Genomic DNA, 16,093 nt, shown 5'->3' on the forward strand with positions numbered 1-16,093 from the left:
TTTAAAGACCACAAAGTAAAACAGTGTTAATTTGAACAGAACAGTCCCATGAATCCTGACATGTTTGCTTTAACTTACAAAGTTAGTCAAATGCCAGACCTTTATTTCAGCACTGACAGGTGGTAAATTTCCATATGTACCTTGATTTTCAGTGGATGAATTTCTCATTGTACATGGTAAATAATATTTTTTTTTTAAAAAAAAATGTGATTAAATGTTTTTGTCTGTAATTGAAGGTGAGTCATTTGTCTTACTGAGCTTGTAGTATTATGTTTTTGTTTTTGTGCATAGTATTAATTAGTAAAGTGTGGGAGCTTGTGTGGTTTGAATAACTGCTGGATTCCAGTATTTCTTTTTTGAAATTGTTATTTTTCTTCCGTCCATTTCAAAGATGTCACATTTTTCTTTCCTTATTAGTTGGACCTTGAAACTATTATTATTATTATTATTATTTTAGAAATTATGAAAATGAAAATCATTTACAAATCATTAATGAACAACCAACTGTATATTTGTGTAAATTTTATGAAGTTTGCAATTGTTATTGGAAGACTTCTGTTGGAAATTGATTAATTATTCCTGCTTCAAGTGATATGTATGCATTAGGACATAGGTTGAAGAAAGGCATTGGGAGGGATATGCTGAAAGTTGTATAGTTTTGTTTGCAACATGATTGAAAATGTCTTTACATGTTTAAGAAGTCTGCCAATTGTACTCTCTCTATTTAAGTTATTTATAAATGATATAAAGCAAATACTTACCATACACTTGTTATGAAGCATACATCTCATGGAGATCAGTTTTATGTAAAATTTATTTACACCCCTCTCCTAATCCGTATATACATCTTTACGTTACAGATCCATTAACAACTGCTTCAGGTTGCCTTTTGCGCCATTACAGAGAAATCCACTTTACTGGACTTTCCTTCGACTTGACTTTGCTCATAGCGCTAACCTGCTCTCGCAGTTTACCATGCAAGAGTCTCCACGCACATAGACTTACCGGGGGCAAGGGGGGGCAGTTGCCCTCCAAAATTTTCAGGTTTATTAAAAGTTACAAGTTAGGGAACCTGAGGAGCAAAGTAAAAAAGAGTAATATTTGTGATTTTGTAAACATCAGTTATTTAGCAAATAATCCTGGACTCTTATTTTTATGAGATTGATAACTTTTTGAATCCCAAAGTTATTCCCAGGCTTGATTCTGCCCCTCAAAATTAGGCCCCAAGTCTGATTGTGCCCCCTTAAAATTAAGTCCCAAGTCAAATTCTGTCCCCGAAAGGCAAATGAGATATCTCTAGACCTCTTGATTTTTTTACTTTTTCAGTAATAACAGCTGCAAATTAAATTGTTTATAGTGATAATGTTATCGTCCTTCCAGGGTGTAATTAAATGAGTTATAAAAAGAGAGACATGGGGTTAGGGCCACATACATTCTTCAATCTCGCCCATTTTGGAGGTAATGTGATCAGCTCCGTGCTCTGAACGGCCTTTACTACTCAGGTATCCATTTATTTGAGGCTGGATGAGCGAGCGCCAGAGCTGCTTTGTGAGGGACAAGGCCAGAATTCAGACCTTAAATCACCCATTCCAGGAATAGAACTCAGGTTTCCCACGTGCCAGTCAAATGCCCTACCGACTAAACCACTGTGGCTCCTTGTTGCCTGTGCATGTAAAATTAATATTTCACAGCAGTGGGTTATAGTGAAGGGAAAGGAAAAATATGCAGTTCAAGGTCCAGCCAACCACCTAAGCAATAGAGTAGTGTTTTCTTGTGTGCTTGCTTTGAGGTATGTGCATTTGTGCATGTGTGATTGCCCTGTGTTGAATTTGATACTGGACATGTTGGCTTCTCACCTTGTAGAACAGGGTCACCATGATCCCAATGTTCAGGCAGCAGGCCAGCACCCGCAACCAAAGATCTTCCAGGATGAAGAAGTGGCTCAGTTGATAGACCCGATCCTAGATATGGATGATGTCAACCGCGACGGTTTCATAGATTATCCAGAATTTGTGAGAGCGCAGCAAAAAGCAGCAGCTTCTCATGCCTAAGTATGTGTTTGTTTTAGTCCAGGTGATGGAATGTGTATTGTGTAATGTTAAGTGTAATTGGAATTGTCGATCTTTTGCTTTTACATTTGTCCTCATGAGGACCAACTGATGACATGGTTAGGATTACAATTTTACATCCAATGAATTGCATTTAGTTGCCAAAGTTGACCAGATATGCATTTCTACATTTTATGGGAAAAAGGAGTTTAAAACATAAAAGAATATTTAAAAAAAAAGATTGAAAAGGAAAAGGACAGATTAATCTGTACTCTTGTCAGTAATGGTAAAATTGCTGATAATTTTCTTCAAGTGGTATTTTTATAAATTAGCACGGGGCTGTTTATAGAATAGCACAATTGTGCCAGTTACTGGTTTTGCAAATATAATGTAATCGTAGGGTAAGATATTTACTTATTCTTTGCTGATTGTATGCATGTTAAACTGACTTGTTTAAAGCATATTTTATGTGCAGTGGAGGTCCAGTCGGTAACAACCTTGATTTTAATAATTCACATAATCTGGTTTTAAAGTATAGAGTTTTTGAAAAAATATATCATTACAGATATAAATATCTCAGTAACTACAAAGTCAAGGTAAAGGAAACTACACATGTGTAAAGCCGGCTTTAGACTACAGCATTTCCTTTAACATTTTTGCTAGCATAAATGCTATGTAAATGCTCCCAAAAATCTTATAGCAGGTAGCACTTTACACGAAAGCATTTCATGGAACATTTCGGTTAGCTGTTGACATTCCATTGTATGATACATACAGCACGATAGGCACACCGAGTTACACTATATATGGCGACTGCAGGGTGTTTACAATTGAAAAAACTAAGATATTCTTCCATCCGTGTACAGTAAACGTTGTAAAGTATATATTTAATCAGCGCCATGCTAACTAACTAACTCCCTAGCCTTCTTAAACCCGAAGGTTCATGGCTGCAGCAACACAGGCCTTCCATCTTTCCCTATCTTGAGCAAGTTCTATATACTCTTTTCCATCCCTACCGATTTCCCTTAGGTCCATCTCAACGTTGTCCCTCCATCTTCGTCTTGGCCTTCCTACAGGTCTCTTACCATCAGGTTTCCCAACAAGAATCCTGTAAACTCCTCTTTCCTCTCCCATTCGTGCCACATGGCCTGCCCACCTAAGTCTTCTTGATTTAATTATTCTAATAATATCTGGACATGAATACAAATTATGTAGTTCTAAATTATGTAACCTTCTCCACTCACCTGTCTCCTCATCCCTTTTAGGTCCAAAGATTTTCCTGAGGATCTTATTTTCAAATACTCTCAATTTATGTTCCTCTTTCAATGTAAGGGACCAAGTTTCACATCCATATAATACTACAGGCAGAATTACTGTTTTGTATATTTTAACTTTTAGTTTCTTAGATATTAAACGAGAAGACAAAAGTTTATGAAGAGAGAAGTAACATGCATTTCCTGAATTAAGCCTACTTTTTATTTCCTCTTTAATATAATTTTCATTTGTTAATATTACTCCTAAGTATTTGAATTTGGAAACTGGTTCAAACGAGTTGTTATCAATAATTAGATTTTGATTATTACCTAACACTTGGTTTCGGCCTGTAAGCATATATTTAGTTTTCTCTTTGTTAACTTCCAAACCTATCTCTTTAGCAGTTTTGAAAAATATTTTAGCATTATTCTTAATTGTATTCAAATCATCCCCCAGTAAGTCTACATCATCTGCATATGCTAACAACTGAGTCATACCATTTAGTTTTAGTCCTTCTTTAGTTTCTTTTACCTTCCTAACAGCATATTCTAAGGCAAAATTAAAGAGCAATGGAGATAATGCATCTCCTTGTTTTAACCCATCATGAATTGTACATTTGTCAGATATATTAATACCCACACAAATTTTACTTTCTGTTTCACTGGTGCATATTTTTATCATACTTACAAGCTTCTTAGGTATTCCAAACTGTACTAATATATTATATAATTTATCTCTTTTGACCGAATCATATGCTTTTTTGAAATCAATGAATAGCTGATGGACATTTTGATTATATTCCCACTTTTTTTCAAGTGTCTGTCTGATGTGAAAAATTTGATCTGTAGTTGATCTGTTATGTTTAAATCCACATTGATAATCACCTATAATTTCATTAGCATATGGGGTTAGTCTTGTTTAAAGAATGTTAGATAATATTTTATATTATTTTCCTGTAGTGTACGGTTATTACAAGCATAAGAAAACAGTTTTTTTTTTTTTTTTTTCTTTTCTTTGTGACGTTTCAGGAGAACACACGCTCCTTTCATCAGACATTTATTTTCATTTTGACTAAAGATACAGTTATAACAATGGTTAGTAATTTTTAAACAAAAAGAATCTGTTATATAATGGATGTTGTCAATGTTACATTGTTGTAATATAGCAACTTAACTGTGAAAAAAGCAGTCTATTTTTTAAATTATGAATCCCAAATATCATCAGGTAATTCAAATTCATCATTGTTTTCACAAAGTCTCTTGATGTTTTCTGTTACATTAAATTTTAAAGATGGTGGCTTACTCCATTTGTGAAAAAGAAAACTCCACACTGGATCTATATTACCATTTTCATTATTTAATTTATTCCAGTGTTCTTCCGCAATGAACGAGGCTTCCCAGACATTCAACTCTGTGTTTCCCGTTAATCTTTTTAAAACCCTTCTCTTTTTAATCAAATGCTTCTCTTCGATGATATGAGTTGACAAACCTGTTCTTGGGTTTAGATTTATAATGTCCAAATCATGTTCGTGCCATCTTATTGCCATTTTCCTTGCTGTTTGTCCCACATAATCTTTTGAACATGAACAACTTATATTATATATTCCTGTGGTTTCCACATCTGGTAGCGAGTTTCTCATTTTGAATTCATTAAATGTACATTCCAAACTTCTTGGTGATTTAAAAACAATTTTGAAATTAAAACTTCTAAAAATTTTTGCAATTTTATGTGAGAATCCCTTGTGGAATGGAATGCACACAAATTTCTTTTCAACAGATTTTTCATCTTTGTCTGTATTTCTCTTTTCCTTTAGTTTTCTTGCAACTTGTTTTTTGATTTGGTTTATTCTGGTAGTGTGAAAGCCATTTTCTTTTGCTATATTAAAGAGCCTTTCTTCTTCATTTTTGATATCCTCATTATTAGAACATAGTCTTTGTGCTCTCAGGAAAAAATTTAAAAATATGTTATCTATTGTTATACGCGAATGTTCTGATTTGGCATGGATGTATTTTTCCCCCGCTAATTTTTTTCTATGGACTGATGTTTGAATTATTGAGTCAGTTGTCTTAATTTGCAGATCAAGGAAAGAAATTACATTGTTATTCATGGGTTCGCAAGTGAATTTTATGCGACGATGTGATTCATTTAACGATTTAAATACGTCCATGATGGTGTTCTCATTTTTAGCAATAATTAGCACATCATCTACATATCTGATGTAGAGTTTGATATCCGCACCTATCGCATTAACAATTGGAGATTCTATGTAATTTTTTCCTGAGAGCACAAAGACTATGTTCTAATAATGAGGATATCAAAAATGAAGAAGAAAGGCTCTTTAATATAGCAAAAGAAAATGGCTTTCACACTACCAGAATAAACCAAATCAAAAAACAAGTTGCAAGAAAACTAAAGGAAAAGAGAAATACAGACAAAGATGAAAAATCTGTTGAAAAGAAATTTGTGTGCATTCCATTCCACAAGGGATTCTCACATAAAATTGCAAAAATTTTTAGAAGTTTTAATTTCAAAATTGTTTTTTAAATCACCAAGAAGTTTGGAATGTACATTTAATGAATTCAAAATGAGAAACTCGCTACCAGATGTGGAAACCACAGGAATATATAATATAAGTTGTTCATGTTCAAAAGATTATGTGGGACAAACAGCAAGGAAAATGGCAATAAGATGGCACGAACATGATTTGGACATTATAAATCTAAACCCAAGAACAGGTTTGTCAACTCATATCATCGAAGAGAAGCATTTGATTAAAAAGAGAAGGGTTTTTAAAAAGATTAACGGGAAACACAGAGTTGAATGTCTGGGAAGCCTCGTTCATTGCGGAAGAACACTGGAATAAATTAAATAATGAAAATGGTAATATAGATCCAGTGTGGAGTTTTCTTTTTCACAAATGGAGTAAGCCACCATCTTTAAAATTTAATGTAACAGAAAACATCAAGAGACTTTGTGAAAACAATGATGAATTTGAATTACCTGATGATATTTGGGATTCATAATTTAAAAAATAGACTGCTTTTTTCACAGTTAAGTTGCTATATTACAACAATGTAACATTGACAACATCCATTATATAACAGATTCTTTTTGTTTAAAAATTACTAACCATTGTTATAACTGTATCTTTAGTCAAAATGAAAATAAATGTCTGATGAAAGGAGCGTGTGTTCTCCTGAAACGTCACAAAGAAAAAAAAAAAAACTGTTTTCTTATGCTTGTAATAACCGTACACTACAGGAAAATAATTCTATCATGCAAGCAATGCGTACATACAAGAAAAACTAATATTTTATATGTTGTTGAGAGTAGAGAAATTCCACGGTAATTATTGCAGTTCATTTTATCACCTTTTTTAAACACAGGAACAATTATGGATTCTTTCCACTGTTGAGGGATTTCTTCTTTATGCCATATTAAACAAATTAATTTATGAATTTGACATATTAATGAATTTCCACCATATTTAATTAACTCAGCTGGTATTAAATCAATGCCAGGTGCTTTGTTATTCTTTAGCCTTTTAATATCATCTTTAACTTCAGTCAAGTTAGGTTCTGGAACTAAAGGTTCTGCTGTGTGGACTTCATTTACTTCTGATTTATCTCCTACATGGACATTTAAAAGGTTATTAAAGTAGTTCTTCCATCTATTTAGAATATCGCTTGGGTCAGCTAGAAAATCACAGTCTTTATCTTTTATCAAGTTTACTTTAGGTTGCCACCCCTTTCTAAACTCATTTACACCTTTATATAAATCTCTGATATTTTTGTTTTTGCTGTTTGTTTGAATTTCGTTAATTTTGCTTTTCAAGTAATCTCTTTTTTTACTTCTAAACGTGTGGTTAACTTCTCGCTTTATTCTATTATAATTACTTAGATTTGTATCATCAGAGTTATTTAACCACCTAAGTCTAGCCTGATTTCTTATTTCTATTAGATTATGACATTCATTATCAAACCATGGCTTACTTTTCCTTGGTTTATGGTATCCTATACTTTCTTTAGCTGTTGATTCTATTGCATTACGTATGTGCTGCCAATTCTTATTTACGTCTGTTTCATTTATATTTTCATCATCATTTAAATCCTGCAAAACATCAAATCTATTTGACAGTTTAATTTGGTAATCTTTCTTAATTCTTTCATCAGCAAATTTTCCTATATTAAATTTTAGATTCTGTTGCTTATGATTTATCACTGCGAGTCTTTCTCTTAATTTAGCAATTACTAAATAATGGTCACTGGCACAGTCAGCACCTCTATGTGTACGAACGTCAATTATACTAGTATGCCTTCTCTTATCAGTGAGAATATGATCTATCTGATTATGAGTTTTACCATCTGGAGAAGACCAGGTATATTTATGGATATCTTTATGTTTAAAAGTGGTACTTTTCACAATTAAATTCTTTGAGGTTGCAAAAGTAATCAATCTTATACCATTATCATTACTTAATTCATGAAGACTTTCTTTACCAATCGTGGGTTTAAATGTCTCTTATTTGCCAATCTGTACATTACAGTCACCTAACAGAATGTTCATATCATACTGAGAAAATTTATCAAAAACCTGTTCTAACTCTGTATAAAAATCATCTTTAGTATTATCATCTTTATCTTCCGTTGGTGCATGTATGTTTATTAATTTTACACCACCTACCCTGTAAAACTGCATATGATATCCTATCATTAATAAATTCTACTGTTTTAAGAGCCGAGATAATTCTATTATTTATGAAAAAGCCTGTTCCAAAATTATGATTTTCAGTACCACCATAGAAAAAAGTATAATTTTTAGTTTTACAATTTCCTTCTGGCCACCTAAATTCCTGGACAGCTACTACATCTAATTTATACTTAACTATCTCATTAACTGTACACTGAAATGCCCAGGCCGGTAAAGGCTCAGAACATTCCAGGTGCCTAATTTAATATTCTTATTCCTAATGTAGATCTTATCCTTAGTCCGTCCAGGGACCTCCCAAAGTAGTCCCCACCCAGAGATCCGAACAGGGGACTATTTTACCTCCGGAATATTTTACCTTGGGAACATCCATGGCCTTATATTGCTGTTTCTTGACATTATTTTTTTACAGTGCAGAGTTGTCAGCTCTACGCCTAACCCCCAATATGAATGGAGGAACTACTACACAAACAAATTAGACAGCACAACTACTACGCAAGACAAAACAATCATACTAGACAGCACAACTACTACACAAACATACTAGACAGCACAACTACAAGAACAAGACACACACATACACACCACCGATACTACACAAGTAATTAACGTATATTGAAGACATTTATTACATCAAACTGTCAAAACAGAAGAATAATATTTCTCGTATGACGCCACCTACTTCTACTGTGTGGAAATGTAAGTAAGAACTTTTTTAAAATGCTATGTGATTTAATACGGTTTTCGCATTATTTGAAAGTTCTTAAAGACTGAACTGCAGGACCATTCTGGAAGGTCCAAGTCTGCCAACTGTCCCTAACCTTGGCAGGATTAATCACCTCTTATCAATTTCCTTTAGGTCCATCCTCATATTAACATTCCATCTTCGCCCTGGCCTTCCTACGGGTCTCTTTCCATTAGACTTCCCAGTCAGAATCTTATAAACTTTGGTTCGATCTTTTCGATACATGCTGTATATGGCGTTAAGTGAAGCATAATTAAACTGGTTCCTTCGACAGTGCTAACATAACATTTCGTACCATGCCCAACACCATACGGCCGTGTTGGTCATACAACTAATGATCTTGAAAAGGAATCGCGTTTTCTCTGCAGAACTTGCTCCTTACTTATAATGAGATCGCCAACTACTTTCTGTCTGTAATAAACCACCGCGCGTTACACTTGCTGTACACCCATCGCCCCTGATCAACGATACCACCTATTATGTAACCCGCATTGGAGCAGGTGTCACAAGCCATCGAAGTGCCTGCTTTGTTTCCAGAAGACTCAGTGGGTATTCCTGAAAATTTGACGTGGTTTACCTCAACAATTCACATTGTATGTATACATACATACATATATACATATATTATTATATATATAGTAAATATATTTTTATACACCTCTCTACTGATTGATTGATTTGGTGTATTTTACTTCGCATTTCTGTCACCTTTGGCTAATCGCGAAGGTGAGTGATAATACAATGAAACTGATGAATGGATACTCACAAACACCCATTTCCAGGCCGTGATTCGAACTCGGGACCCATGCCTCTCTACCTAAAACCATTTAATACAAAGCGTAATTCCTATCGTATGAATAATTATCGTGTTTTAAAAATGTGAAGTAATATGTTGTTTACATCTCACCTGGCCGCCATTACTACTGCACTCTTGACCTAGAGGTCGCTTCTGATTGGTTATGCTACGAAAATAGGATGGATCCTATGCTTGAGAAATGCCATGGCATCTGAAATGCCATAAGGTTTCTCACTTTACACGGTAGCTTTTTGGTCATGGCACAAATGCTAAGGAAAATGCTTTCATCTAAAGCGGGCTTTATGCTCAACTCAATAAAATTTATGCATAAAAATTTGAATAAGAAATTCAAAGGTACGTGGGTCACAAATGTTCGTTCACACTGCCGGTGACACAACACACGTCAAATTGGTAGTCCAGCTCCTGCCAAACTGCTGCTGCATGTCCGCGGTAACAGTCTCCTGTGCGACGGTGAGGTGGGACGGTGAGGTGGAGTTCCTCTAGGCTTGCAGGAAGATGGGGACCATAGAGGAGGCTTTTCACATAGCCCCAGAGAAAAAAAAATCTCGGGGGGGGGGGGGTCAGATCTGGTGAATGTCGTATCAACATAGAATTGCTTGCGCATTCGCTTGTCATCTGTCTTTTTAACGCCTGGATGAGCTGCAGCCTATAGCAGCGGTGGCCAACCTTTTTTTGTTTGAGGGCTAATTTACATTTCAAGAATCACTGGCAGTCTACTTATCTTATTAGACCTAACAACGAGAGCGTAGAAAAGGAAGCAAAGGACCAATACCATAAAATTGTCATTGATTATTTTATTTTATGTATGTATTTATTTATTTATTTATTTACTTATTTATTTATTAAATAAGTTTTGGCTTCAGTACTGTGGCCTGGCACCTGTTTTAGGCTGTATCTCCCCAGTTTACCATTGTCATCTTTTCATCCTTTTAATGAGAAGGTAAAATAATAATTTTTTTTACATAAAACATAATTACTACAATTTTATTCTTTCATAAACACTCACTTTAACAAAAGTATTTCACTTGTTGCTGGGCATCAGTAAAGAAATTACACAACTATTTTGTACTTTTCAGCAGTCAGTTCACTTGCTCCAGACACTTGACACTGCATTCCACCAATTAGTTTATCATGTTGCAAGTCATATGACGTTACTGCTACTCTCAAGCAGGAAATCAAGTGATCATCAGTTAATTGATTCCTCTCCTTTAATTTTATTGCATTCATTGTAGAGAACGCTGACTCGCATAGATATGTAGATCCGAAAAATGCAGTCAAATTAAATGCCACTCTGCGAATATTTGTATAGAAGTCTTCACACACTATAAGAGGGCAAATCGAAAAGTCTTTGCACCTAATTTTTTTCTAGCTTGTTATAAGTGTTATTACAAAAGCAAGATATGCAAGCGATGCAGTAGGCTTTTCTTGGAACGGCCCTATTGTAACTTCCGATTTCTTCCATGGCACGGTGCTGTTATCAGTTGGCAAAGATGGCCGGAGTGCTCAGGAAGTCCACACCATATGAGCAGCAAAGCGTTATTTGTTTTTTATGGTGCAAAGGACGACAGCCACAGGGAAATGAAGCCAGTGTATGGGGACAAGTGTTTATCAGTGTGAAGTGTACCATAGGAAATGAAATGCCAAGTTCAGTGGCAATGTCCTTCAGATGAACGCATCGATCAGCTTTCACCATTTCATCAACACTGGTAATGTTGTGTCCGGTGTCAGCAAGGAACGAGGTTGGCCCGATCACTCATTGTCCTCCACATTTTACCGTTCCATTTTCAAACTCCTTGCACCACCACTGCACACTTGGTACTGATAAACACTTGTCTCCATACACTGGCTCCATTTCCCTGTGTATATCTGTGGCTCTTTGTCCTTTGCACCATAAAAAACTAATAACACTTCGCTGCTTATATGGCATGGAATTCCTGAGCACTCCGGCCATCTTTGCCAACTGATACCAGCGCTGTACCGTGGAAGAAATCGGAAGTAACAATAGGGCTGTTCCAAGAAAAGCCTTCTGGATTACTCATATATATCTCGCTTTTGTAATAACACTTATAATAAGCTAGAAAAAAGAATAGGCGCAAAGACTTTTCGATTTGCCCTCGTAATATGACAGAGCACGACGGGCTACCTCTCCCAGCTTGCCGGTTGACTGGTCGACAGAGGCCGACACGCTGGCCACCCCTGGCCTATAGGATGCTCTGGATTACGTGAAACTTCAGTAATGTCATTGTTCCCTGCAACTTTATGGATTGATGAAGAATTTGTCATTAGCAGTTTAGCTTTTATCTCACTTCTTGCTTCACAGATCTCAACACGTTGAATTAAACCTTCATTATTACTTTCCCTAATATGGCTGATAACATTCCACTGCTCATTTACCTGTAAACCCAATCCAGCAACACTATCTTCTAACTTACGAATGCTGTTAGTATTAGCTTCACCAGTTATACTCAACTGTTGGAAATTTTCGTTCAACACTTTAACTTCCGACTGAAGTTGTCCCTGCATTTGATCATTCACTAATTTTCAAACTTCTGCAACCTGACAAATCTCAATTCTGAGTGGATTGCCCAACTCTTTAACAGTGTTGTTCATGTTTTCCATGCACGTCACCGTTCTGTTTTCAAGTTCTGCAAACTGCTCTTTCTGTGATTTCTCATGTTTTGACAACTGCTCTCTCAGATTTTTCAAGCTCTGATAACTTTTGCCTTACGCTGTCATTCAATTCTTTCAATTCCCGAAACATGACCAATAATTGAGCATTAAAATATTGAAGTACCTGTAGGTAATGGCACAATAGGAACATTCTTCGTTGTCATTGCACTAATTTGTATTCACAATAACAGAACGAAATAATGAAGTACACAAAGGAAAGAACGCTAATAAGTGTACATATTATAATTCTTCAGTGTAACCAAAGTCTCACACACTAGCCACCAATTTCTTGCAACGATACTTCACACTGAATATATATTGTACACGAAGGATGAGCAGACTAACACAATTTTAAAATTAAATTGCAAGTCCTCAGCGCTCAACTGGTTTTCATAATGTTATTATATTTACATTGCAAAGATTAAACAACACAACTCAACTTCCAAAATATTATTTCACTTTATAACATTTGATATAAACTCATTTTCGATTTCTGACACAAGACATTTTAAGTCAATCTTCTTACATATATCCAAAACGAATAGAAATCAACAACTTAGAACAAATATTGACATTGATACAGCGTTCTTAATCTCAATAGTTCCCTGTTAATTTTATAAACTTGTACACAATAGAAATAAAGTAAATATTAGTTATTTGTAAATGTAGAAGACAGTCACACACTAATGTGCATGATGTTTTTTTTATAAATAACTTCTGTTGGTTTTCCTGAGATACATCATTTTCTTATTCTGTGATTCGTGGGCCATTGGAAATTTATACATGTAGGAAACTAGTGACTTCAACTGTAAGTATTTGCATTTGTTTTGTGTATCCATTTAATTAAATTTTTATATGATTAATATCCTCACATCTTTGTAATGGCATAATTCAGTTGTCATTTTTAGAAGGGATTTCATGATACTTCTTGTATGCAAATAGTGTTGTCAAATGAGCATATTGTGTTTTTGTGTGTAGGGAAGTGTGTTCAGTTTAAATGTTAATACTCTGTCTTGGCATATCTGTTGAGTGTTAATTGTTTCAGTTGTGTAGGGATAACAATCATTTAAAAAATTGCCCCATCAACACTACTTAGTTACGTAATTAACATTCAATGAAGATTGTAAACAGGTTTCATTCATTGCTACTTTCCTTCACTCTTGAAGGCCCGTAACAATGCTCTGTTCAAACCCTGGCAGGTTAAATCTGCCTTCCAAGTGTCTGCTACTTCTAGCATTTTAAAACATGCAACACACTTGTTTTTAAGGGAAAAATATATATTGAGGAGTATTGCAACACAACTGATGTAGAATACATGAATGAAATAGTACACACGAAGTTTTTAAGTAATTAAGGTGTAAACTTGCCCACAATACTGTGAAGAACTGGAAATGTCCCTACAGTGCATCAACCATACTAGTTGTATTTTTTTTTCAGTTTAGTCCTCTGAAATTCTTTGACCGCTCTGAAATTCTTTGACCACTTTCAGACCTACCTAGGTACTTGCTGCAAGATTTTCATCCTAAAACCACTTAAATTTGCTGTAGGTATTTTGATCACAATGTTTGTTACCTGCATCTAATGTAATTAGATTTGGAAGCTCTTGCAAGATTAAAATAAAAAGAAACCTGCTCAGATGCAGAAGTATACTAATGCTTGGTGATATCTAGCAACTGTAAAAATTTCACCTCAAAAGCATTAAATTTATACTGGTTAATTGCAACCAGTTTTCCCCTACTCCCTCCTATACTATGTTATATTTAATACACACCCAACCCGTGTCGCCCAAATTATTGGATGATTTTATAATACTACAATTTCACTAATATTTGACAGATATGATATTACCACCATGTGAAAGAGGGTTGTTTGTGAAGTTTTGTACTGGCCTTAAGTGCATTCTGTGTGTGCCTCATGCTTGACATGGCAGTACTCCCATTCTCACTAAACCCTCACAAGCATGTCTTGTGTGATGTTCCTGATGGCAGTGTTGATGTGCACCTTTGCAATTCGGACAGTGTGTGTGGAAGTTTAGGAACATATACAAGGTTTTTGATGAAACCCCACAGAAAAAAATGGCTCACTTTGAGGTCAGGTGACTGAGGAAACCTCCATCGAAGAAATTATCTTGAGAGTGGAATCATTGCTATTGGAATTGGGTCTTTCGGGCACACTGGACCTTTAGCCAATGACGACAAAGTCTTTCTCGAAAATTCCTCTATACAGCTATGATATTTCAAATCAAATTTTTAAAAACTGTGTTTTTAGAATTCCTTTTAGAGCAATGAAGTGAATATTCATTTTTGCTTGCTCTGTTTAGGTATGTTTGCTAGTTTTTTATCATTCCAAGCCCATTTTCTCTTACAAATATAAATCCAAATACAAACAGTAAAAGCAGACCACGTGATGTTTCATTCAAATAGCCAAGAAGGGATTCTAATTTGAAATATCATAGCTGTTTTTCGAAATTGAAAAATATTTTGTTGCCTTGGGCCAAAGGTCCAGCTCATCATAATATTAACTAAACTTTGTGGAATTCCACATGAATGGGCCTACATTAGTAACTTTTATTACTTATTAATATTTATTTTCATTCAGAACACAATAAAAATATCATATAAAAGCTATTTTACTTAACGTATTTTTGAGTCTACTCCTTGAGTTAGCTACGTTTCGGGGAAGCGACTGCCCCCTTCTTCAGGCGTTCTCTAAGCATGCTTTCTGCATTCCTCGTAGTACATCAGCTGATTAACACGTAAACGGAAGAGAGCACAGTTCTTGGATTTTAAACTCGTTTTTACTGCTTTTAATCCATTTTAAGGGAATTTCTAGTGAACATGACAAGTTTTAAGGGAAGGCAGGGTGTAAGGAACATGGTTTTGTCTGATAATTGTTTCCCCAATCCTACTCGTCCAACCTTTCCTTGTATGACATAACGACGTGGCATGGTAGTATTGCATGCTTAGAGAACGCCTGAAGAAGGGGACAGTCGCTTACCCGAAACGTAGCTAACTCAAGGAGTAGACTCACAAATACGTAAGTAAAATAGCTTTTATATGATAATTTAATTGTGTTCTTAATAGAAATATTTTTTAAAATATTTAATGTTGAGTAATATGCACCAAATCCAATATGAATATTTATTTTCCCTGAATATTAACAGATTTTTTTTGTATATATAGGACAAGGAGATGAAGAAAGGATAGTTTCAGCAGAAAACTTGTCTCCTGAATCAACTTCAGATTCTGCTTTTGAGGCTCTTGTTGATCCTGTTATGCTGAAGGCAGATAAGAATAATGATGGATTTTTAACTTATGCTGAATATGTTCAGTATACTAAAGGGCATATGTAAAAGGTTTACAGTTATGCTACTAGACCGTAAAAATACACAGTGAAAACATCCCACGTAAATATATGTATATTTCGGTATTTTTTTTATGAACTTCTAAATTTCTATTGTGATGGAAGAAATGGTTGTGTGGCTTGGGGGAAAATTTTAAGTTCGTTTTCAACTTTTTTAACTGAAAAAAAAATATATATAATTATGGTGAACGGTGCAGTTGTTTGTGAAATATTGTTGAACTTATATTGTGTGTGAGTGTTAGTGCGGTTGAAGGGAATCTTTTGCATCAAGAAAAACACATGACACGTGACGTGTATTTTAATGAATGTTTAATTGTTTTAATACAGGTGGTGGAGAGTGATAGTGATGAATTTGGTTTACTAGCGTTTATTGCGTATTTGTGCAATCAGACTTGAAGTGCAGTATTTTCAGAGTGATTGGAAAAAATAGAAAGATATGGTTAATTATGAAAGTTTTGTAATGAGGAATAGTTTTTAAAAAGCCACCAT

At 34.8% G+C, this 16,093-nt stretch overlaps 1 protein-coding gene across 1 annotated transcript in view; it reads left to right on the forward strand.

Moving 5' to 3' along the window:
* Window positions 1–15,563, forward strand: part of LOC145989823 (lymphotoxin beta receptor inhibitor) — a 30,998-nt gene extending 15,435 nt beyond the window's left edge. Inside the window, exons 3-4 of the mRNA XM_083125195.1 lie at window positions 1,864–2,051; window positions 15,424–15,563. Of these exons, the coding sequence (XP_082981321.1) occupies window positions 1,864–2,051 (188 nt within the window). The 3' untranslated portion in view covers window positions 15,424–15,563. The remainder of the gene's footprint in view (window positions 1–1,863; window positions 2,052–15,423) is intronic.
* The last annotated feature ends 530 nt before the right edge of the window (window positions 15,564–16,093 follow it).

This window comes from Lepisma saccharinum, chromosome 7 (assembly GCF_977018435.1).
Source record: "Lepisma saccharinum chromosome 7, izLepSacc3.1, whole genome shotgun sequence".
NCBI lineage: Eukaryota > Metazoa > Arthropoda > Insecta > Zygentoma > Lepismatidae > Lepisma > Lepisma saccharinum.